General features: G+C 40.2%; 1 protein-coding gene across 1 annotated transcript; it reads right to left on the bottom strand.

The window, feature by feature from the left end:
* Positions 1-185: 185 nt before the first annotated feature.
* Positions 186-19,176, bottom strand: LOC106884051 (alanine--tRNA ligase, cytoplasmic). The gene is made up of 23 exons (XM_089366537.1): positions 18,994-19,176; positions 17,397-17,639; positions 16,730-16,918; positions 15,712-15,857; positions 14,053-14,244; positions 12,969-13,113; positions 12,301-12,446; positions 11,738-11,846; positions 11,462-11,500; positions 11,075-11,186; positions 10,437-10,567; positions 9,634-9,772; positions 8,360-8,523; positions 7,605-7,727; positions 6,971-7,111; positions 6,553-6,693; positions 5,793-5,902; positions 5,423-5,531; positions 4,491-4,601; positions 3,683-3,802; positions 2,411-2,488; positions 1,996-2,091; positions 186-651 (listed from the first exon to the last, which is right to left on the bottom strand). The coding sequence occupies exons 2-23, from the start codon at positions 17,616-17,618 to the stop codon at positions 436-438; spliced, it is 2,979 nt and encodes a 992-aa protein (XP_089222663.1). The 5' UTR covers positions 17,619-17,639; positions 18,994-19,176; the 3' UTR covers positions 186-435.
* Between the last annotated feature and the right edge of the window lie 7,162 nt (positions 19,177-26,338).

A 26,338-nucleotide genomic window follows, 5' to 3' on the forward strand; every position in this document is an offset into this window, starting at 1 on the left:
AACAGGCTGGACCCTGCTAAAGGCACCCAAAGACCTGAAGAAAGAATTAAACTGGGATCTCTATTAGGAATTACAAGGGCTTCTTCCAGTTTCCTTTTATGAAACCCCCATCACAAGGCTTTGGTCAGTCTAAGGCCAAAGTTGACCCTTTCCTGCCACTGACCACTCATCAGTGAAGTAAAGAATAGAAACACAGCACTTTTATTTGTTTAGTAAAATAAACTGGAGAAAGTAGAGTCATGTCTTGCTCAAGTCCACGATACAATGACAGTAGTAAGTTTTGATCCCTTGACCTGACCATTACTGCTCCTCATTGACCTCACAACTACCCCTCCAGATAAACCATTTGACCTATAGAAAAATAGCTACAAGTTTTAAACAGGTCAGTGTCCAGGTTGGTGTTGTTAAAAAATAATGTCTATGGGGGGTGGGGGATCAACGTAAAGATTCTTCTTGGGTTTCGACAGTGATGTTGTGGAGGTAACTCTTAGCTTCAGACAGGACGGTTTCTAAGTCGGTGGTGGCCTTCATTGTGAGAAAATACATTGGAGGGTCACCAGGTTTGACCTCTTTGCTGATTTTACCCCTTCCTCCACACACCTGGCCCAGGTGTTGTCCAATGGCAGATGCATTCACTGCTCTATTCCAGTCCTGCAACAACAACAACAACAACAACAATAATAATAATGGTTTCGAATTTTGGCACAAGGCCAGCAATTTTAGGCGTGGGGGAGGGTAAGTCTATTACAAGGACCCCAGTATTCAACCGGTACTTATTCCTATCAACTCCTGAAAGGTAAAAAGCAAAGTCAGCTTCAATGAAATTTCTGAATATTACTTTAAAATTTTTACAGATGATTGAAAATAGGTTAAAATGAAAAAAATAATTATTAAAACTCTTTTACTTCAAGTAGAAATGGAAATACTCAGTGTCCTATAAATAGGACACTGAGACAATGTGATATAGCTTATGTAATGTTCTCATTTCGTGTCCTATTTATAGGACAGTGGGACTTCATGGGTTAAGAAGTTAAGTAGGGGTGCAAAACTCAAACAGATCGAGGCTGACCCCTTTTATTATTGCAGTGCCTACCAGATGTGAAGATTCCCTTGTCAAAGTTTATCTAAAAAATACCTAAACAAAACACACAGACACAAACCAAAACACACAAAATGATAACATATGTAATAGTAATAAGGCACATCGAACCACCAGCAGGTGAGGGCCACGGCTGAGATTCTGTATAAAGTGCCGGGGTTTAACCCTGCTTTGCTAAGCCAGGGCAGGGGACACAGTTCTCAGTAAGGTATTTCTCAGGGACCTTTCCAAAGTAATATCCACTTACCCAAACTATACACACATATAGCATCATCATCATTTAATGTCTGTTTTCCATGCTGACATGGGTTGGACAGTTTGACTGAGGACTGGTAAATCTGAGAGCTGCACCAGGTTCTGATCTGACTTGGTGTGGTATCTACAGCTGGATGCCCTTCCTAACACCAGCCACTCCGAGAGTGTAGTGGGTGCTTTTTACGTGATACCGGCATCAGCCATGATTACAATCTCACTTGGCTTGACAGGTCTTCTCAAGCACGGTATATCGCCAACGGTCTCGGTCACCTGACACTGCCTCTGACGAACGTTAAACAATGATGATGATGATGATACATGCACACACATTTATACAAACATTATAAATATGTACATAATACACATTATACACCCATAATTTATTATATACACTGACAACACTTAAAATGGGGCACTAACCCATCCGCATTATCACAACCCCTTAATCTACAAAGATCTAAGACAGCTACGGCCATTGACCCTTTCTATAAGATTAAAAAAACTCGAAGAAAAAATACTGTTATGCCAAGTGTCTGTTGTGGCCAGTCCACTAAATCCTGGGGCCGTCAACAAGAAAGATATGACAGGGAGACAGTAACTAAGAAATTAATTAATTAATTAATATACGGAAGATAACTTACCTTTGGTGTAACTACAGCAACTGATAGGTTTTGTTTGAGAGAAGAAACAGCTACAATTGGGCAGGTAAGATGGAGGTGCCTCAGGGCTTTTCTCACCTGTGGAGAAAGAAGATTGAATGTTGATCTTTTCAGAAACCCTGTAAGGTCCAATTATCTGTAAATAATATGTGACAATTGAAAAATGCACCAGGCCATTTTTCAATGGCCAGATACCTGAAGAGATGGCAGCATGGGTTTCTGCCCCGGCATTCGAAACTCAGAGTTTTATCATGGCTACCGAATAATTGTCACATATGATTTACAGTTAAATTCCTCTATTTACATAATATCGAGGTCTCTTTCACAAAGCCTTGTGAGTGGATTTGATAAACTCAATCAGGACTCAAGGTGTGAAGAGCTAAATTAAAGATCTTACCTGCCGAGGTCCATCAAAGTCAGTGTGACATATAACATACTGGGCTGACTCTTTCTCATCCAGTCTCTTCTTCATGGCCTGAAAAACAAACAGAAGGGTCCAACATGAGATAATTCCTATTACGTATCACACAACTGTGGAATCATGTATCTTCCGTCATACCTCACACATCTTCTATTGTGTATCAAAGAGTTGGATCAAACCTTACATGTCATCTATGATGCACCACCATTCATCCAACATCTGCTAACACATTTTATCAGACATTACATTTTCTTCAATCGCACATTGCTTGCTCCAGTCTACTCCGCTGTAAAGGGGGGGGGGGACCAGCTGATTGTCGGTGCAGTTCTTTCCCTCCCATCCAGCTGTCACATCTTCAAAGTTCTCCAGTGGTGAAGAATGGTAAGGCCAGCACGGTGCCTACCTCTGCCCACAAATACATAAACAGCTAAAACAGCAAAAGTGCCATAAAAGACACAAAGTCAGACTCGTTTGTGAGTGATGCCTAAGCAGTTTCTAATTCATACAATACCATTCTCCTCCTCCTCATCATCATTTACCATTTGTTCCCTGCTGGTATGGGTTAGATGGTGTAACAGGAGCTAGCAAGTCAGAGAACTGTGTGAAGCTCCAGTGTCTGCTTTGGCCTAGTTTCTATGGCTGAATGTCCTTTCTATTGCAAACTATTTCGCAAGAAGTCTATTGAGTGTCTTTTACATGGCACTGGCACCAAAGAGGTCACCAAGTAACATGCAAGGCAAGACCCTTCCTCTGAGATGGAGACAGGTGTAATACTGAGGGTGGTGGCTTTGTGCCAGGAGATGAGAGATTCATAATATTAGATGCACAATACACGTGCATTGAATACAGTATTTATATACAGTTTAAGGTGCATGGCTCAGTGGTTAGAGCATCAGGCTCACAATCATAAGGTAGTGAGTTCAATTCTCAGACAGGACTGTGTGTTGTGTTCTTGAGCAAGACACTTTATTTCACATTTCTCCAGTTCACTCAACTGTAGAAATGGGTTGCAACGTCACTGGTGCCAAACTGTATTGGCCCCTTTGCCTTTCCCTTGGACAACATTGGTGGCATGGAGAGGGGAAGCTAGTATGCATGGACGACTAATGGTCTTCCATAAACAATCTAGCCTGGACTTTCTAGGTGTAGTCCCATGGTCATTCAAGACTGAAGGGGGTCTTTACCTTTTGTATACAAAGTATCAAATGAAACACACACACATACACACAATATCAAACCTGAACTCACCATAGCAAGATCTGAACTGGCATCTGCATTCCTTATCTGTCGGATTTTCTCTTGTAATAAGGTGACGTTGGTCTTTAGTCTGTCACGACTCACCTTGGGTAGGAGTTGTTGACCCAACATCTGGGGGTAAAAAACATCGATTTATTTATTCATTTGAGATGATTAAACAAAAAGATACAATCTAGGTGAATATAATTTGTGTATTAAATTTTTTGGGGAAGGGAGGATTGATTAGATCGAATCCAGTGTACAACTGGTACTTAATTTATCGACCCCGAAAGGGTGAAAGGCAAAGTTGACCTTGGCAGAATTTGAACTCAGAAGGTTAAGACAGATGAAATACCACTACGCATTTCGCCCAGCTAACATTTCTGCCAGCTTGCTGTCTTTATTTCTAGAGAAATATGGTAAGAAAAAGGTGCCATAGATTACTTTTCATCATCACCATTGTTTAATGTCTGTTTTCCAAGCTGGCATGGGTTGGACGGTTTGATAAGAGAAGGCCAGCCAGGGAGCTGTCCAGACTCCAACTGGATGCCCTTCCTAATCCCAACTACTTTACAGAGTGTGTTGGGTGCTATTTACATGCCGTCAGCACAGGTGCATTTATGCATCACTGACATGAATGCATTTTATGTGGCACCAGCACCTGTAAAAGACAAGTGTGCATGTATGGATAACAATAATGGTGATATCACAAGAACCAAACGAAATGCTATTATCTACAGTAAAGTTTGTAGACTGCAATAATTGTCTCCTATGTTGCAGGTCTACCTTGGTATCTAGGGTACCAGATACACAAACTTACTGCATAGATCGTCTTTAACTGCCGCTCCAAACTTTCTCCAGCTTCTTTCATTCCAAGAGACATCTTTAACTGTTCGAAGAGTTTCTGAATTTCAGATAAGTTCTTGATGGCCTACAAAAAGAAACAAAACAACTCAACTGTTTTATGCCCTTCATCACAAACAAATCATTGTTAAAAGGTACCAATGCACCCTAAATGCTTCACACAACTTCATGCTGGCCAACAAACACACCCAACTCCAAAGAGGTGCCACAAAGAACCACATAAGTAATGGTCTAAGAGGTGCAGTATACTTTAAATGTGAGTGACCGTTAGCCAGGCACCAGAATATAACAATGTTGAAATTTTAACCACCAACATCTCTGGCAAAAAGCATCACAAGGTGAGATTTCCTTGTCCTCATAAATTCTACAAAATACTCAATTCAGTAACTTCTTATCTCTAATAGAGCTTAACTTAACTATTCTTTTTCCACACAGCTGTCACCTCTGAGTAATTAGTACTTTAGTAATATTATTAAATTAAATATGCAAATTTTCCACACCTTCTTATGTATAATATTGTACATCTAATTAGTGAGTCGCTTACTGGTATTTCAGTAAATACAACAATGTCTATACATAGCTGAAAAGTTCTAATAATATTGAACCATATCAGAGTTATCTCCCCAAATTCTTGAAATGGCTTCAATATTATTCATTGAGCTTCATATATTTTCCATAACTACATAATCATTTCTAATTAGATCTTTGATGTTTTACTAACATAATTATTTGTATGGTGTGAACAAAAATATCAAAAATTTCAAAAAGATCTTTCCAGACAATTAAATATTTCTTTCCTCTGATCCAATCCAACATCAACCACCCATTGCCCTCCTCAAATACTTCCAAGTTACCTTCATTACAGAAGACCAGAAATAGTTTACTCACATCATCAGCCAGTCTTCCTGTAACACACGTCATTCGTTTAGTGCTGTGTGATACACCTGAGAAGTTGGTGATGATAAACTGGCCGATATCACTTGTGTTGTGGACATGTCTGTGAAGACGAGAATGAAGGAAATGTAAAGGGACAGAAAGAAAATGGTAAAATAACAAAGAGAGCTATTTGTCAGAATTTCTGATGAAAACCAGTGGGTCTTTATAGGGAATATTATTTTGCTGTTTGTGCAAGTGAACTAGTAGAACCACTTTCGCTGAAAGGGGTGGAGGGGAAACTACTATTTAGCAGTGGGTAAAGGACAGGCCCATAGCCTTTGTGGGTAAACAAGGAATGTAAATTAAAAACTCTTTGACTCACGTGCCGGTACAGAGTTCCTGTGAATATTTAGATTGTTCAGAAGGGGGAATTGACCTCAGCTCGTTGATGGGTAGCCCCACACTGATTAGGTAGACATAGTCAGGGTAAATCTGAAATGGAGAAATTATATATGAAGGCCAACTGAGACAGAGAAGGGAGGGGGGATTTTAGACATGTTAAACCAGAGAAAAATTGTGGTGTGGCTGTGTGGTTAAGAAGTTTGTTTCTCATCCACATGGGTGTAGGCTCAATCCCACTGCGTGGCACCTTGGGCGAGTTTCTTCTTCTGTAGCCTCGTCAGTGGATTTGGTAGACAGAAACTGAAAGAAGCCTGTCATGTGTGTGTGTGTGTGTGCAGGAGTGGGTGCATGGTAAGAAGGTTGCTTCCCAACCACATGGTTCCAGGTTCAGTCCCACTGCGTGGCACCTCGGGCAAGTGTCTTCTTCTAAAGCCCCAGGCCAACCAAAGCCTTGTGAGTGGATATGGTTGATGGAAACACATATAATCATATATTCATCTGATGGAAACAACTTTTTTCTAACGATGTAATGTCTCCATTAATCAATTAAGATCATGAGCCAAACACCTTAACCACTAAGCCACTTTCCTTTACACACACACACACACACACAAAAAGGGAATCCCCATAGAAGGAATACTTCTGTTGATAGGTTTAGTGTCCCAGGGTTGACCAGTGGCTTAAACAACACCAACCAATGAAGTTGCCTGACCAATGAAAACAAACCAAATGTGACCTACTTCGTTGGGGTTGTAGGTGACACAGTCCAGTGCCATAACTTCTGTTTTTCTAAGTTCTTGCCTGTAGACTGGCAACTGTTGCCTGATCGCAGACTGAACCGTTTTCTCGATGGCACTTAACTTCTCAGCAGACATGTCTTCCTGTAACACAAATCATTCAGACATTTTATTTATATATCTGTGTGTGTGCATGTATATGTGTGTGTGTGTGTCTATGTGCTTGTAAGTGTGTGTGTATGTGTTTTTGCATCTGTATAGGCATATATCTGTAGGTCTGTGCATGTATGTGTGTCTATGTGTGCGTGTATGCATTTGCCTGTGAATGTGTATCTGTGTCTGATACATAGTAGTAGTAGTAGTAGTTGTTGTTGTAGTAATAGTGGTAGTGGTAGTGGTAGTGTGGAGAGAATGGACTTACCAGACAGGAGAAATCAAATGTGAATTTGTGTTCCATGACTGAAGAACCAAGTTGTCGGACTTGAGAAGCAAGGATTTGTTGCAAGGCAGAGTTTAATAAATGTGTAGCCGTGTGGTTACACATACAGCCTTGTCTCACATCCTACAATTACACAAAAGAAATAGAAATATGGAACTTATCGGCAAAGCATGGTCTGCAGGGCCTTTCTATATTGTTGGGAAGTTATGATGGTGGTCCTAGTGATATTGGTGAGGGTGACGGTAGCAGTGGCAGTGGTATTGAGGTTGATGATCATGATGGAGGGGATGGTGTTGGTGGTAGTGATGATGCTAGTAGTGGTGAGGTTGATGGTGGTGGTGGTGATGTTGGTGAGGATGACGGTGGTGGTGGTGGTGATGATGATGATGACAATGGTAGTGGTGGTGATGATGATGGTGTTGGTGGCAGTGATGATGGCGGTGGTGGTGATGTTGGTGAGGATGACAATGGTAGTGGTGGTGATGATGATGGAATCGATGGTGGTTGTGGTTCCAAGGTTGTAGTAGTGAAGATAGTAGTGGTGATGATGATTATGATAATGGTGATGATGCTAAGGGTGGTGGTGGTGGTGGTGGTGGTGATGAAAAACTCCTACCTGTTCCAGCTGCAAGCTAACCAAATCCTGCTTCATGAAACTGCCTTCTTGCACCTGGCCAAAATGCACTACATAATTCTGCATCTGTTGCACACTGGTTACCTGGAACTTAGCACCTGTCTTCTGTAAATAGTAAAAATAGAGGTGAGTGCAGGGGGGAGGAGTAATCTGATAGTATAATGGTAGTGAGTGTGGCAGTAGGGTCACATGTAGTAAACAGTGTGTTGTTTAACCCTAGGTCATGCCTGATCAGGCAGATCTATGATCAAAATGATTCCAGCCATGACCAACCTGTCTTCTAGGGATATAATTAGGGTTCAGCAAAATTGCTTCACCACATACCGAAATTTAGAAATAGCAGTTAAATACCATTCCTCTACCATTATATATCTCCCAGACAACGAGATATATCATGTCTTGGAGATATCTTATGGTAGTGGAATAGTATTTAACTGCTATTTCTAAATTTCGGTATGTGGTGAAGCAATTTTGCTGAACCTTAATTATAATTATGCTTATAATTATAAAACTTTTGTATAAGTTTACCAATAATGGTTCTTCTAACACACCGAACTACTTGGTGAAATTATTAGTTGTTAATTATTAATTTTCCCCCTATATCAGTATATATAAAACAGTTTATACAACTGGGGTGATGACTCTTAGTCTTATACACCTTATCAAGCATTATTTGTTTTATTAAAAGGGGGAGGAAAGGGATCAGAGCAACAGAAAATGTAAAATGAATAATTTACCTTTGCAACAATGTGACCCAGGTCAGACTGTTGACCTCCAGCCTCGGCATAGAAAGATGTCCTGTTTAAAAGAACAGCACACTTGTCTCCAGCAGAAACCTTCTCAGTCAAAAAATCGTTATGGATCAAAGCCACCACGCAGCTGCCGGGGACATCGGTAAAACCTGGCAAGAATGGGGAAAGTGAAGATGTGAGAGAGACACCAGAATTGCAGGGAGAAAGTTATACATCAAGTATTAAGGGCCCAAAGATACACATGGAGAATATGGGCCCTATGGTACGTGATGCACAAAAGGGCTAAAGATACATCATCATCATCAGCATCACCATTTAATACCCATTTTCCATGCTGGCATGGGTCAGGCATTAAGGACCCAAAGACACATATGAAAAATTAAGGGTCCAGAGTTACATGTGGAAAATTAAGGGTTCATTAGTACAGCCAGAAGATTAAGGAGCCAAGGTTACATATGACACACAAAGGGCTCAACAATACAATGGAACATTTTGGACCCAAAGGTACAAGTGGAAAATTAAGGGCTCAAAAGAACATATAGCACATAAAGAGCCCAAAGATACAATGGAACATTAAAGGTCCTATGGTACAAGGTATATAGGGTCTAACTGTACATATGGTAAATTAAGGGTTCATAATATGAAATCTGTGCTCATTAGTCTTTAGGAAATATTTGACCAAACTGGACATTGCACAGTGTGATAGTGACCAAAGTGGGTTGGTGGGGGTGAATGCTTACCAATCATCATCATCATCATCATCAACATCATCTTTCTTTAATATATGTTTTCCATGCAGGCATGGGTTGGATGGTTTGACCAGAACTGGCAAACCGGAGTGCTGCTCTAGGTTCCAGTGTGGTTTCACTTGTTTTCTGCAGCTGCACACCCCTTCCTAACACCAACCACTTTACAGAGTCTGCTGGGTGCTTTTAACATGGTACCAGCATCATGCTGATGCCATGTAAATGGTTCTAGCATTTAATGATGATGATGGCAAAATGGTTAGAGGCTGTGTGCTAAAATGTTTGTAGCAAAGAAAAACTGGTAAGTTTAGATCTCAAGATGTTGGACTTCACAGATGGATGAGTCAGGACGAAGAAGATGGAGTGACTTAGTGATCGTACTCTGTTGTAGATATGTTCATGTACTTTATGGACCAACAGAATCAATACCAGTAATATACTGTGGTCCTATGAAAACTGACCTTTGTCCCAAAGGGAGGTCATCTGTGGGTCATGAAACAACAATGGACTTACTGTAAACACCATTAGTACTGGTGTATAGGTATTTGTAGTGGTCATCTGTGGTCAAAATGGAAGATTCCTGAAGCTTTGATATTAGGTCAGGATCCAGAAGAGCCTTTGGTACAGCTGGTTTCTCTAAACTGGGTTGAAGCTGTCAATAAGACAAACAGGAAACTATTAAACAACAACGATTATTATTATTATTAATTATTTATAGGAAAATAGCTTTTTATCATCACACTTACATTATACAGATGCATATGCATAAACACACACACACATATATACACACATATGATAAGGTGCTGGAAAGTTCCTGGCTTTTGGTAAAAGAAAATAGAAGAGGATCACTGAATTATGATTTTATTGAACATCTTCCCTTCTAAGATTCACAGATTATTGCAACGGTCCTTCAGTTTTTCTAAGCCCTGTAAAAGAACTTGGAAGGTTGGGCCTCCAACCAGGCCTTTCGTGACATTCTTAAAGCCAGGAACTTTTCAGAACCCCGTCATATGTATGTGTGTGATGTCTGTATACTTATGTATGTATGTATGTGTGTGTGTATGTTTATGTGTGTAAGAGATAGAAGGACAGTGAGAGTGGTATGATGGTGTATGGAAACTAAAAATGGATAGTCAGTGTAGAGGACTCTACATGGTGCATGGTTAAGATATATAGAGGACTACATGAGGGGTAAGATGTGTGAGGTGTGTAGTTGTATAGAGGGTACATGTGGTGTGAGTAAGAACATGTGGTGATGCGTTACATGTATGACAAGAGTGAAACATGGACAGCCAATGTGGAATATGATTTACCTGTCGTTTTAAAAAGTCTTCCTGAATTTTATCAATGTCCACCTGGTAACCTCTCTCCCATGCAATATTGCACAGAACATCGACAGGGACCGGTCGACCAAACCGGCCCTCAGCTAACTGCATGATGTTTTCTGGAAAAACAAGAAGAATCTTTCTGACAAGGGAAAATAAATTCTAAGAATATGGTCAGATTAACCACAGTATGGGAGATTTACTTCAACATGGGTTAGAGGTGGCAAAATTTGTAGGTAGTTAGACAACTAACCAAAGTAACAAGGGTTCAAATCTCATCTGTCTGTAATGTCTATGGCCAAGACAATACTTAACTCTCAATAATCCACTTTAGCAAAATTTAAATTTTCTTCTCCTGTTTCAAACCCTGCTGAAGTCACAATTTTTTTCTTTTCACAGTTGAGTGAATTTGCTAACATTAATCACTGAACCGTGACATACAAGAGAAGTCTAGTCAGTTGCTGACCACAAAAATGCAATTACAGTTAGTAACAAGGTTTGAACTCACGACCAAGAAGTCAGTAGACTAACATCTTAACCAGACGACTAACACAGTATACACACATATTCATAACTTAATAAACACAATAAAGGTCTCTGAGAATTAAAATAAAACATTTACAAACCATCAGTGAAATGTTGAGAACCAAGTTTGTTGAGAAGTCTTTTGAAAGAATGGTAGCCATCCTGTAACATCTCCAAGTAATGCCTCTCGCTTTGGTCCAGAATCTCTTGGATCTGTCAACAGATTATGGAATATTTTTGGGGGTTTTTTCTACCAAAATATCTAAAATTTTCTAGAATATTTCAAACAATGAATTAGTTTGATATTTAAAATATAATATCATGTGTGTGTATATTTGTATACCAGGGACGTGCCACCTGGGTAGGCAAGGTAGGCAGTGCCTTCCCTGAATGAAATAGATCCATAGTAACATTTTCCCTTTATGGCATTATAAAACACACACACACACACACACACACAGATGAAATTTATTCTAAGCATTATTTACCATTGTTTTATCTTGGAAGCATTCAGGGAAGACATCTTCCTGTAATGATAAAAACAGAATTTTTGTTCAATACATTTATCAGAATATTTTCTCCTGTCCTACATATTCCACCCCCATCCCATGTTCCCCCAATTCTACAATATGTCCCTCCTACCCACATTTCCGTAATCAACAATGTGTCCCCGTAACCAAAGTCCAATGCCTGTTCTAACATAAAAGAAATAACAACAACAGAAGCAAGAATCCAAAACCAATCTAACATAGAATCCAGCTTACCAATGATTCCGCGACATCATTGACCAATGATCCAAAGAATCCAGCTGGGGCTTGGAAGATGGTGTGGGACTGGTGGAGAGCTCGGTGGATGACATGGCGCAGTTTGTGTCTGGAGAAAGAATGAGAAACGGATTACACATATCTTATGAAGACTGAGCGACTATATATATATATATATATATATATATACACATCTTATAGTCTGGGTTGTTCAGTGACATCTATTTAGTGTCAAGATAGATTCAATACTTGGTAAAATATATACACCCCATTCACATACACTTAGAATAATATACACATCAACACACACAGACATAAATAAATATAACACACACATATACATAAGGATACACAGGTATCAAAATACATAATAAACACATTGAATATGCAAATACATATATAACACACATGCACACAATTGTAACACACACACACATATTACGCACATACACACACATGTATATACACAAACACAGGTACAACACAGTGATCTGTGCTGGAACTGAACCCAGTACCTTCACATTACATCTCACAGCAACGACAGATGCTAACAAGTCACTCACCCTAAGCCATCCCTGCTAGGTAACAAGCCATCACCGATGGATATTGTTGACATCCTTATATGGTCAGCAACAATTCTGTAGGCCTCGTCTCTGCCACCAACATCAGCCATTCCAGTCTTACCTTTATATTGAGCAGAACCAGTCACCTACAACAAAACAAACACAACCATTTTTCGACTCAGAGATGATGCCAAGCTGTAGGCAAACAAGTTCCAGTAAAAAAAAAAAACCCAAAATAGTTTCAATGCTTTAAAACATTTACAAACCATCAGTGAAATGTTGAGAAGTCTTTCGAAAGAATGGTAACCACCCTGTAACATCTCCAAGTAATGCCTTTCACTTTGGTCCAGAATTTCTTGGATCTGTCAACAGATTATGGAATATTTTCTAAGGTTTTCCAGAATCAGACAAACTTATCTGCCTCCTTTCTGCTCTTTGAAGAAAAAAGTGGAGTGTGTATGCTCAAAGAATACACTTCTCATTTCTTCAAGGAATGGTACTGTCTCAGACACAAGAACTCATCTCTCTTCAAACCATACAAAAATATATTTTATTTTAGAAATTTTAAAAAATGTTTGTTTTTAGTTTCTGCCAACACTGGCCAGCACCAGCTTCTTCCAATTCTAATTGGTTTTTTTTTTTTTTTTTTTTTTGAGTAAATAGCTTACCTTGTGAATTCTGTTAAATATTCCTTGAAACAAATCTGAGCTGTAATTGTCTTTGGAACCAGAAAGAACTGAACACAACCGCTCCAGTCCAAGTCCCGTGTCTACATGTTGTTTGGGGAGTTTCTGCAAACTTTGGTCAGTCATTCTATCAAAGACAATAAGGAAGAACGGATGCAGGTCTTTATAAAATGTGTGTGGTGTGTGAGTGTGCGCATGTGAGTGTACGTCTGTGCATTATTGCATCTGTCACTATCTCGTACTGCTCAAGGGCCAGTATTGCTTTATTTACATCCCTGTCACATAGTAATTCTTCAAAAGGGCACTGACAGAATAAGTATCAGACTCAAAATAAACCCCGGCGTCCACTTTGCTGAGTGGTTGGTGTTAGGAAGGGCATCCAGCTATAAAAATCCTGCCAAAACAGTCAGCGACGTCTGGTGCAGGCTTCTGCCTGGCCGGTTCCTGTCAAACCGTTCCACCCATGCCAGCATGGAAGGCGAACGTTAAACGATGATGGTGATAGTGATGATATATTTTTAACTGATGACACAGAATGAACCGTGGACACACAGCGGAGTCTAAAAGAAAATCTACTTTTAATATCATTAATAAAAATCGGAAGTGGCGCTGCAATTACGAAATTGTTATGGAAATTAAATTTCGATGCAGTGGAGCAAAAAGATTCGTCACTCTTAAAATATAAAGTGATTGGTCAGGAATCACTTCACTCCAGAATGAACTCGTCACCGTCTGACGGGTTATCTCCCTTCGTTAATCGACACTGGCAAAGAGTTACTTCCCTTCGATAACTAATGCGAAGAAATCCGCTAAAAAAAGTGTTTCGTGGAATCTGCAGAAAATGGTGACTTCCTGGTAGATTCGAACGTCAACCTACAGATAAAAAAACGATCTTAAAATTAAGATGGTGTGGTCACTATTGGAACGTCCTAAATTATAACTCTGCTGGATCAGGGTTTAACTAACACTGAACAACATCAAAAACAACAAAACATGTTGGCCAAACTACCACATGTTAAAATGGACTGATCACGTGACAGAGCACCACAGCCATGATGTAACTCACCGATTGTACTCCATAAATACCAGATTCCATATTTCAACAACATCCGAAGATCCAGTGTTAACCAAATGAGCAGCGTTTCTATTGCCAATGTGGTCGTAATGGATTTCTGTGCAAGGACCACATGGCCCTGTGTTGCCCATTTCCCAGAAATTGTCCTTCACATCAAATGGTAAAATCTTCTCTGCAGGAATCCTGGATGAAGTAAGAACAAGAACTTAGGGCTGGGGAAGCAATCAGACATAAAAAATTACAGCTACTTCATATCAATACTGTTTAGCTGATCTGGTAACATGGACCACACACATACAGATATATACAACACTCATATGTTGAAATCAATAGGAGTGACCATCATCGTGGAGTAGGAGTGGAGGGACGTTGTAATTAATGAGAGGGAGATAAACTGGAGTAAAAACTCGACACAAACACAAGAGATGGTGAGATCTGAAGGTACGACACAGGGGTCACAGGAGGGGAAAAAAGAATTGAATATGGAGCCTTTCAGAAGAGACAGAGAAAAAGTTAAGAAAGAGAGAGTAAGGTGTAGGAGTGGCTGTGTGGTAAGTAGCTTGCTTATGAACCGCATGATTTCCGGTTCAGTCCTACTGCGTGGCTCCTTGGGCAAGTGTCTTCTACTATAACCTCGGGCCGACCAAAGCCTTGTGAGTGGATTTGGTAGATGGAAACTGAAAGAAGCCCATTTATATATATATATATATATATATATATATATATATATATATATATGTGAATTTTTTTAGAGACACTTTCAAATTTATCAGAATATTTGGGCTGAAGATTGGAATAGTGAAATTTCCATTCACTTAACCATGAAACGATTCGTATCCAATTAACTAAAGGCTTGGGTTGTTTACGCTTTTCCCTCCGGTTTTTTGTTCTATGTGTGCCATAAATATCGCCATCCACTTTAGAGAAAAATTTGTAGTTTGGAATCAGTAGTTCTTTGACTGCTATTTCTAAATTTTCAGTATGTTGGAGAAGCAACTCAATTGCTAATCCCTGTATATTTATAATGATAAATAGTTTTACCGATAAAGGTTTTTTTCATACTGAACTACTTGGCAAAATTGTTAATTATTAATTCTATTATTAATTGACGATTCTCTGCCCTTATTCTTGTATATATATATATGTATGTATGTATGTGAGTGTGTATGTATGTTTGTGTGTCTGTGTTTGTCCCTCCAACATTGCTCGACAACCGATGCTGGTGTGTTTAGGTTCTCGTAACTTAGCGGTTCGGCAAAAGAAACTGATAGAATAAGTACTAGGCTTACAAAGAATAAGTCCTGGGGTTGATTTGCTCGACTAAAGTTGTGCTCCAGCATGGCCACAGTCAAATGACTGAAACAAGTAAAAGAGTAAGAGCGAGAGAGAGAGAGAAAGAGTGTGAGAAAGATAGAGGATGAATGAGTGAGAGAATAAGTGAGATGGTGGGGGGGAATGAGAGAGGGTGGGAGAGATAGAAGTAATTGAGAGGGAGGTGAGTGAGAGAGAGGTGAGTTAGAGGGAGGGAGGTGAGTGAGAGGAAGGGAGGTGAGTGAGAGGGAGGGAGGTGAGTGAGAGGGAGGGAGGTGAGTGAGAGGGAGGGAGGTGAGTGAGAGGGAGGGAGGTGAGTGAGAGGGAGTTATATCTCACCTGAGTTGAAGCCAAATCTCTTTAGTTTCCAAGTCGGGCGAAAGAGAAAGCTGTTTATTACCAGCAAAATAAGTGAAATAAAGTCGATCCAGGGGGATTTTGTAGACATCAGTCAGCAATTTCAGGGCCAGATGACAGGCTTCTTTCTGTCAGAGAGAGAGAGAGAGATTCATTCATTAATAGAAGCTAACACCATCACAGCCACCACCACCACCGTCATCACCATTTTACCTCCACTTTCTAAGCTGGCATGGGTTAGAGGTGTTACTATTGTCCAAATCATTTCTTGCCATGAACCAGTGCCTCTATAGCCTGGTACTTGTGCATGTCTGTTCTGGCAAGGTTTCTATGGCTGCATGGCCTTCCAGCCTTACCCATCACCAAACACTTTGCAGACTCTTATTTCCTCATGGCACACCAGCACTACAGAGGTTGTTTCACTCACCAATAAATGTAGGGGGGGGGGGATTCTCTTGTGGTACCAGTACAGGATGTGGGTGGACAGGAACATCCTAGTGAGCAGCACATCCATCTCCACCCTCACAAGTCAAAAGATTGCACCGAATAATAATAACAATGATAATAATAATAATAATAATAATAATAATAATAATAATAATAATAATAATAACAAATTAAGTAAATATAAGGACCTGGAAATTGAAATACAAAAGACGAGGCATCTTAAAGTGAAAACTGTTCCTGTTATTGTATGATAAGAAAGGGATGTCAGAAACATCTAGATAACATCCCAGGAGAACCATGTCTCAGAGAAATCCAAAAGATTGTGCTGACAAGTACTGCCCACATCCTTAGAAAAACCCTATCCATTTAAATGTCTGTGTTGTATTATATGAAGATATTTCATTACTGCCCCTGCTACTTCCCCTCCCCAAGCTTTTAGTCATATTGTAACATCTCTTATCCTTCACTTGCCCCGGGATGCTGGGTGTGTCTCGGCAAGTGATTGTAAAAAACATGCAGATTAAAAGTAGATAATAATAATAATATACAGTACCTTAAAATAATCTCCGAAGGACCAATTGCCCAACATCTCAAAGAAGGTGTGATGGCAAAGATCTTTGCCCACATCGTTTAAATCATTATGTTTTCCGCCAACCCGAATACATCTCTGACTATTGGCAGCGGTCTTGTGATGAGCCATTTCACTGCTGAGGTTACTGTCTCCGAGGAAGATCGGTTTGAACTGTGGAATAAACAACAACAACAACAGCTGTAAGACAGATGCCATTTTTAATATCCTAAAAGACATCAAATGATATTGTGAGCAATACACACACACACACACACACACACACACACACACACACACACACAAGAGCTTTATTTGCAATATGTCCCAAATTGATGTTACACAATATACACACATATCATCACCATCATCATCATCATTTTATGCCTGCTTTCCATGCTGGGATGACAGAATCAGTAGAGTATCAAACAAAAAAATACCTTCTGGTATTTGAGTCCCCTTATTGTTCAGTTACATCCCTTCATACTCAAGACGACCATACCTTCCTTCCTTCAGGGGCCAGTAATATAAATACCAGACAAGCAGTGCGGTCGAAATGATCAAATAAAAAAACTTGACGATGGTGCCCCAGCATGGTCGCAGTTCAATGAGTGAAACCTGTAAAAGATATTTAAGACAAAAGCAAACTTACTTGGTTCATTCCTGCATTGGTAAAATAAGTACCAGCTGCCTTCGTGGGTATCACAGATGATGACTTCACAAACTGATGGCCATTCTCTTCACAGAAATAATCTAAGAATGTCTTGCGGATTCGTTTCGATGACCATGTGGTTTTCTTGTGGGTATGGATGAGGGCCGAGTAAGTGTGGGTCCGATGGCAATGGTGACAAACTCTGGTGCCAACTTTCAACATGATGAAACAAGCTAACAGCACCTACAAAAGGACAGTTTATTTTGAGTATTTCACCACTGTGTAGTGAGAGCATTGAAGGCTATGTCCACTTGATAGAGACACCGGGGCCACTAAGTGACACTCTTGACAGGGTTTGAAACCTGCATGCTAGGAAAATAACTCATGAATCATTCAATGCTGCCACCACATACACTTTCAGTTGCATGATACATATTAACAGCCTGAGTGAATGACAGAAACCTTGACTCATTGAAAATAATAGTCAAACCACCTTCAAATCACACATTAACTGGCACCCCATCAATTACAGCAATTAATGTTCCAGTTAATCTGATCAACAGAACAGCATGTTTGTGAAATTAATGTGCAAATGGCTGAGTGCTCCACAGACAATTGTATCTTAAATGTAGTTCTCAGGGAGATACAGTGTGACACAGAGTGTGACATGGTTGGCCCTTTGAAATACAGGTACAATTTGATTGCCTATACAATCACCTGTTTTTAGTACTGAACTGTCCAGTGCCTCCGTCGAGCAGAAATAACAGCCACATCATATTCTACTAAGTTTTTTTTTTTTAATGAACACATGCGATAATGTAGTCCTGGGTGTATTATGTCTGAATAAAAGACAGGATGGTCATAGCTGGAACGTCTTCGATCAGAGGTCAGCTGCATCAGGGCTACGCTGAGGATAAATAACAAGAGCAAGGAAGGATATATTAAATAATGTAGTCTTAGATTGACTATGATTGAATAAAAGACGGGATGGTCACATCTGGAACAGCTTTGATCATAGGTCTGTTGCATCAGGACTCGACTAGGGCTAAACAACAACAACAACAACAACAACAACAAGCAACTCACAAACACTCGTTACTTTCACACGTCTCCCGAAAATAAGAACGATTTTCCTTGCGGCAGAGTTTTTTTTTTTTTCATTCAGATAATTCATTCACAACAGAAAATAAACATCAGCCAGTCACGAGCAACCTCTACAAAGTCGCTCGACCTACTAGAAACAGAAGCCAAATCTCCCTCAAACAACATCCTACAGCCTTTAAAAAACGAACGCGTAGGAGAATGCAATGTTAAATATACTAACAGACGAGGTCATGGCAGGAATATTTCATTCGTAGATCAGTCTACTCGATGAGGACTGACCTAGGGTTAAAACAACAACCAATTGCAATGACAGTAAAAGGTGATATATTCCACAAACTTCAGATTTCATTAAACGGTAGTTTGCTACAATCAACATGTGCGCGTAATAAATTTATTAATCGAATACATAATCAGATATTACGGAGATCGTTATAGAAATGGGTTGCAATTAATTTAATAAATGATAATACAAGAGTAATTAAATAGTTCTTACAAGTCCACAGCGTATTGGGTAGTTTGGTTGAATAATAATTCCAGTTTTGACAATCAGATCGATAACTTTCCAATGTCAACAATCGTCGGCGAGAGAGAAATCGACAACCATGCTGTGTGTGTGTGTGTGTGTGTGTGTGTGTGTGTGTGTGTGTGTGTGTGATTCATGCAGAGTTAGACACACAATTCTCAGACGCATTTTCTTATTATTCCTTCGTGGTGGTTGTGTGTGTTTTATGTACGTTCTCTCTTTGTCTTTTTAATTTAAATTAAATTTTGACCGGTCACAGGTATGTATGTACTATCGGTACGTGCGTGTGTGTGCGCGCGTGTGTGCGTGCGCGTGCGTATGTACGTGTTTGTGCGTGCGCGAGCGCGCGTGCGTGTGTGCGTGTGTGTATCTGTGTGTCTGTGTGTTCGTCCCGTCAGTGCAATGGGTTCCGTTAAATGTAAACCAAGACTTCGCAGTTCACACAAACGGTGACCTTTGCATTCGGTTCACTGGGAACGCATGTCCGGGTTTCTTGACATGTCTTAACATGTTGCACGATCTTTGTAAATAAAATGCTCAAGCAAACGGTTACGGTTGTTCCAAATTCTCCGCGTAACCATGTCCGGACTGTTCGTTTTTCTATAGACGGGGGAAGATTATTACCTTGATTATAAACCGGTGACAGTTGGCGTCCAACCGTAGGAAATTCTACTCCAATGTATTGTCATCTGACTCGTGCAAACATGGTAAGGAGGACCGTAAAAACACAACGGTGACGATTACGACGGTGATGATGATGATGATGGTTGTTGTCATTTTGTACATTCATCTAATAAGGATCAGTGATAACAGGGCAGCACCCTGGTTCACTCCCACGTGGACAGCACATGTGGTACAATCACAGCACTCCGTCTCCAATCCTTATGGAATTTCTGTAAAGCATCAACACCTATATTATGTAGATTTCCTCGACTCCTTATCGCTAAAGAGCCGATAGAAAAAGTCCATGGGGAACTCAATCAAATTCTTTTTCTAAGTTCATGAAAGCTATGTGCATTAATCAATTTCTTTTCAAATCCCGTAATCCATGAAACCATGGACCTCATGGATTACGATATTTGGTAGCATATAAAATGCACTTTTCAGTTATCCAAAGAATGTCTTAAAAAATCACCCCAAATCCTTTTATCTGCCAAATTGAGCCGAGATTACTTGCTTTAATGGGCTAAAATCATGTTTTTCATGAATATGCTACTGAAATTAGGATGCGTCTAATACGCCCGAGCGTCTTTTATGCCGTCAAAGAGAGTTCTTCAATGAATCAACAAGAAACCAAATCCATCCCTTCTTATTTTCCTCCTCCTCCACCTCAATAACTCAAAAATCCTCCTTATCATTTCCTTACCACACATCAACAATAACTAATTCTTTTCCACCAGTTAGAAAATTTCCACAAGAGACGAAAGCAGCAACCATACCGAGAAGCAATGTTATCGCCTCTTCAACATGGCTGTTCCGTCTCTTCTGGAGACTTTCTAGCTGGTTGATTTGCCTGGTGCAAGATCAGTTGTCACTTATTTTTTATATATTGCGAGCAGGAGCGAGTTACTGCTATCTCTAGTGGACAAATAGTTCGAAACCGTACGGTCTGGAGGCCCCGTTGCCGGAAGATGGTAGGGGTTCACTCCCTGCTTGCAATATATATCAACTGCAGATTGCATCGAATAGTTAGCTGGAGGGGGCGTCCTCCTGGGGTTGAAGTGGTAGTGACCCCGGTTCCTATGGAACAACGATATTGAAGTGGTGATAGACATTGCTTCACAATTCTTTTCCAATTTCCGTTAATTCTTCACGATTTCCACACTCTTAGAAATTAAGGACAAAAAACTTTCTTCTTTGTCTGAAAAAGGACTTCGTCGAAAACGTTAGAAACGCTTGAGAGAAATAAAACAACTAAAAACTATTAAATATTCGGTATTTTACCGATAAAAACACTTATATTGTTTAGTTTTAGAATATCTTTGAAATTAGACTCTCTTGTGGAAGTCTAATTGGTTTATTGTTCAGACTGAAGAGAAATGGAAGCATAGTACCTTTGACCTCCGCAGGTCACCCCAGGCAGTGAGGTCAAATCATTTAGTCATCTCGAACTGTTGTATGTTAATACGTGGGACGCTATTGTGGTCAAAGGAGGGAATGTCACCAAGATACTGTCCAGAGCAGAAAGGACGGAGAAACTGTTGTTGGTGTTCTCAGATCGGTCATAAATCCAGCCTTGGCTTTCAATTTATACGTCTCCGTACATTCCTACATGTCTCCACATGTTTCTACATGTTTTCATAACGCAAATGACATTAATATTGGAAACAATTCCCTCAACAGACCATCCCACTTCTTTTTTTTTTTTTAATTCTTTCTTTATTTCTAATCAACAGGAATGGCCACTGTCCAGTGATTGAAACCAACTGAAACGATGAATAAACGGTTCTTGTTTTTAAGTAAATACCATAAAATATGAAGAAAAAAAAGGTCTGTTTGGGATTTTGGGGTACTTAAGAATAAATGACAATTAAAATCAACTCGTGTCATAGTTATTTTATGTGTCTGGTTGACACACAATCAATACCATCGATTCTCGCGGGACCAATGATTTCCGTGCTGCCAAACAAGATAAAATGGTGCTGACCTTTTAACTAAATGAACCACTCAATTAATCAAACGATTAGACATTGGAATAAACAAAGACATTGCAACGTCGTCATCATCATCGTCGTCGTCGTCGTCGTCATCATCATCATCATCATAATCGTAATCATAATCTTCATCTCATCATCGTCATCATCATCATAATCGTCATCGTCATCATCGTCGTCGCCGTCACCGTCATCGCCGACATCTTCCCCCCCCCCCCCCCCAACTCTCACGTTGGCTTTTTGGTACCAAATACACTCGTGTCTCTATCGCTCGCGGAGAGATAAATCCCTGCAACCTCCAGTGCCGAGAGCATAAAATATTTCAGTGAAGAGTTCACATATACCACACAACATACAGAACAGAGCTACTAGGTCCTGTGTGTATACTATGTATAGGGGCTTGGCTCGGGGTCTCAACTCTTATTGGGGTCGTAGGGACAGCCGTTGTGACATACAACATTGAGCTGTCATGGGCAGTCTGCGGCCCGCGAGGCTTTCTGTATGGCACACCTAACGAAAAAATGACCTCACTTTTTTTCTGTAGTGCGGCCCGTTTAATGATGAGCCATGGTGTCGCATGCGGCCCGCTTCTCGAAAAATGGATGCCTATGCCTGGTATAGAGACAGATGTGGGTATTCATAGCTACAACGACGGCTACGAATGCCCGCGTCTGTCTCTACGCCCAGCTGGGCGTAGAGACAGACGAGAAGGTAGCTTAATAAAAAGCTCATTTTAAAAGAAAGACAAAGAGAGCGAGAGAGCGAGAGAGAAGTTAAGAAAGAGTTATGGAGAGAGAAAGAGAAAGAACAGAGAAAGACAGACAGAGAGAGACAGAGAGACAGAGAGACAGACAGATAGAAAGACAGACAAGGTGTCCCTAAATGATAAACCGAAATCTGAGCCGGTTTTATAGTTTGTTGTTACTGTCTGCTGTCGTTGCAAAAAATGTCCCTGTCCACAAAAACGTCAACTTGCTTATTAATAAGACCGCCATTGTTTAAACCGACCAATTCTTCAGATTCCTTCAAGTCACAACCAAAGGAGTGGCGGACCAAAATACACAACAACACAGCAAACTCTGTCTCCACCACACGCTCGCTCTTTCTTTTCTTTCTTTCTCTCCTTCACTGTCTTTCGCTCTCTCTGTGGACGTCCTCTCTCTCTCTCTGGACGTCCTCTCTTTCCTCAACAATTACTACCACAACCACCACCACGTCTACTACTACTACTACTACTACTACTACTACTAAATATGTTAGCTATTCTATAAACAAGGAAGGAAATGACAAGCTGGCACACTTCACGCCTCTCACTCGCAATGTCATCATGTTTCACTGCTTCTTCTTCTTCTCCTCTCTAATTAAAGCCACATATTGTTAATACATCCAGTGCGTAACTGGTACTTGTCTAATCGACCCCCGAAAGGATGAAAGGAAAAGTCGACCTCGGCGGAATTGGAACTCAGAACGTAGCGGTAGACGATATACCGCTAAGCGTTTCGTCCGGCACGCTAACGATTCTGCCTCACACACACACATACACACGCATGCATATGAGCATATGTGTATGCATGCCTCCTTTAATAGATGTCGATCAATGTATATACATTCTTAAGAAGATGTAGATTGCTGTTTCTGCCAGCTCGCTGCTTTAATAACAACAACAACAACAACAACAACAACAACAACAACAATAATAATAATAATAATAATAAATTTTTTTTAAATTAATTTTCTCAGCATGTTCGTCGTTATTCATATCTTTGGTAACTTATCTCATCAAGATTTCATGGAAAAACATATCCATTATTAGCATAATTATGAAGAAATACGGTCAAAAACTATAGTTACGACATGTATGTGTGTGTGTGTGTGTGTGTGTGTGTGGTATCTAGGCACGAAACTTTGTTGTTCCACTCAAAACCCAGCTCCAATTGCATTGAAGTAAAGGCGTGGAGCGAATTGCAACATAAATTTGTCATTGAAAAAAAAAAATTGACAAAAATTGAGACAAGTGATAGCGGTGAGGGTGATAAAGATGATGATGATGATGATGATGATGATGATGATGATGATGATGATGATGATGATGATGATGATGATGATGATGACAATGACGATGATGAGGAGGCGGCGGAGGAGGAAGACTCGAAGTGATGCAATTAAAAAATGCAGCGTACGTCAAACCAAACTCTGGAAGACTATGGAGGCGAGAGTCAGATAAAGAAGATGCGGGGAAAAAAAAGATGCGAAGAGGATGGAAGACGTACAATGGAATGTGAGGATAAGTTTTTTGACTTTTTTTTTTCTATGCATAAAAATATGAATAATTACTCAGAATGATTATAAAAAATTTACATATAAATATGATATAATTAAAATAAAATAAATCGAATGGAAAACATTGAAGGTACCCCTACACTGGTTGAGAAGGTACCCCTACACTGGTGAGAAGGTACCCCTACACTGGTGAGAAGGTACCTCTACACTGGTGAGAAGCTATTGGCTATGTCCTTTTAGATACCGTACCTCTCTACTTGCCCACCAATGCTTATTCAGGAGCCTTGGGTACCCAAAGTACCCGTTTGTGTTTTACGAGGGGGTGCTGAAAAGTTCCTGGCTTTGGGTAAAACAAACTACAAAAGGATCAGTTGGTTATGATTTTAATTTACATACCCCGCCCCCCCTCTCAGATTCACACACTTACTGCAGCAGCCCTTCAGTTTTTCTTACTCTTGTAAAAGAACTCGGAAGGTTGGACCCCCCAACCAGGCCTTTCGCGACACCCTTACGGCCAGGAACTTTCAGCGCCCCTCCCTCTCGTACGTATTGTCTTGAACTTAGAAAACAACCCCCATCCTCACGATATTCTTGTTTCACAAGATTTTGTCCTACAAGTTTGTTGTTGTTATTATTAACAGCTTGTCTTTGGAATGTCTCTGACATTCCAAACTTATTTAATAAATTCTTCGCTGATATTTCAGACAACAGCCGCCACACCAAGACTGTTTTTCTTTTATTGCGTCCATGAGGCCTTGGCTAGAATTTCTTTCTATCGTCTTGTTCTTTGTCGTGATTAGTGTTGCTCTAAGGAGGTGTGTGTGTAAGTGTGTGTGTGTGTGTGTGTGTGTGTGTGTGTGTGTGTGTGTGTGTGTGTGCGTGTGAGTGTGTGTATGTGTGTGTATGCGCGTCGGGGGTTGGGTCTTCCATACCTTTTGATCGCTAATTCGCTTTCCTTTTCGGTTTCTTTTTCTCTTTCCTCGCTACCTTGGAGGGGTTTTTTCCCGCCTGTTTGGCAATTTGTTAGCGTCCCCATTGTCCCCACGGTGGCGGCGGCGGTGGTTCTAAGGATGTTTTCTGTTTGGCTTTCACTTTATGAAATTTTAAAGCCTTGTGAGTGGATTTGGTAGGCGGAAACTGAAAGAGGCCCGTCGTATATTTAATTATAAATGTGTGTGTGCGCGCGCGTGTGTGTGTGTGTGTGTTTGTGTTTGTCAAACTTTGCAAACTTTAAAAGCTATTAACATTTTATTTATTAATTTATGACCAAAATGACTGTCCTTTGCATAATCAAAATACAAAACTAACATCAATGCAGAATATTTGAAATGAATTGGCACAAAATTAAAGGAACTGGAAAGTGAAAGCCAAACAGAAAAGATCCGGTTTGGATCGGAAGTAGTAGTAGTAGTAGTAGTAGTAGTAGTAGTAATATTGATTACATAATAACATCAAAGAAATAACGTAATAGCCCAATCATTGATTATTTCTTTACTCTCCCCGCAACAATTAATTCGGCCTCCTGGGTATTCAAACTCGCCCGAAGACCGTCCACTTGTCTCTCAAGACCAGACATCGATCTAACACTGTCCACTCTGTTCATTGTTTGTATAAATGAAGAGTTTTTGGTCACCACTGGGAATTGAAACTGTATCGTCACTTTAGCATGTCGTCGCTTTTATCTTTTGTTCTACGATGGACGGAAAAGATAAACTTCTTGTCTTTTTAAAAAAAAACTGTTTTGAAACTTAGTTTTAACATTTGAATTTAAAAACTAAACTTTGAAGCCTTTTTAAAATTGGTTTTTAAAACTGGATTTCTTCTTTTATTGGTTGCAAGCTGAACCTCCGGCCAGGCTGGGGCACCACCATTTTTAAAAGTTGATTCTAAAACTCTCACACTTTTGGGAACACCGCAGCAAATTGACAGGCTTTAGTTTTATGCAAAACTCCGCCACAGCAAGTTTGGCGAAGAATTTGTCTACTTCTTCTCTTAATTCAACGCAATGGCCCAGTGGTTAGGGCAGCGGACTCGCGGTCGGAGGATCGTGGTTTCGATTCCCAGACCGAGCGTTGTGTGTGTTTATTGAGCGAAAACACCTAAAGCTCCACGAGGCTCCGGCAGGGAGTGGTGGCGACCCCTGTTGTACTCTCTCGCCCCCAACTTTCTCTCACTGTTTCTTGAGTAACGCTGCGATGGACTGACGTCCCATCCAGCTGGGGGGAACACATACACCATAGAAACCGGGAAACCGGGCCCATGAGCCTGGCTAGGCTTTAAAAGGGCGCATAAAAAAAAAGGCTTCGAGAAAGTTTATGTATCTTTGATTCAGTAAGATGGACGGGTGGGGTGCTTGTTGCATGCCCTAAAAAAAATAAAGA

This window comes from Octopus bimaculoides, chromosome 19 (assembly GCF_046866305.1).
Source record: "Octopus bimaculoides isolate indiv1 chromosome 19, ASM4686630v1, whole genome shotgun sequence".
Classification (NCBI taxonomy): Eukaryota; Metazoa; Mollusca; class Cephalopoda; order Octopoda; family Octopodidae; genus Octopus; species Octopus bimaculoides.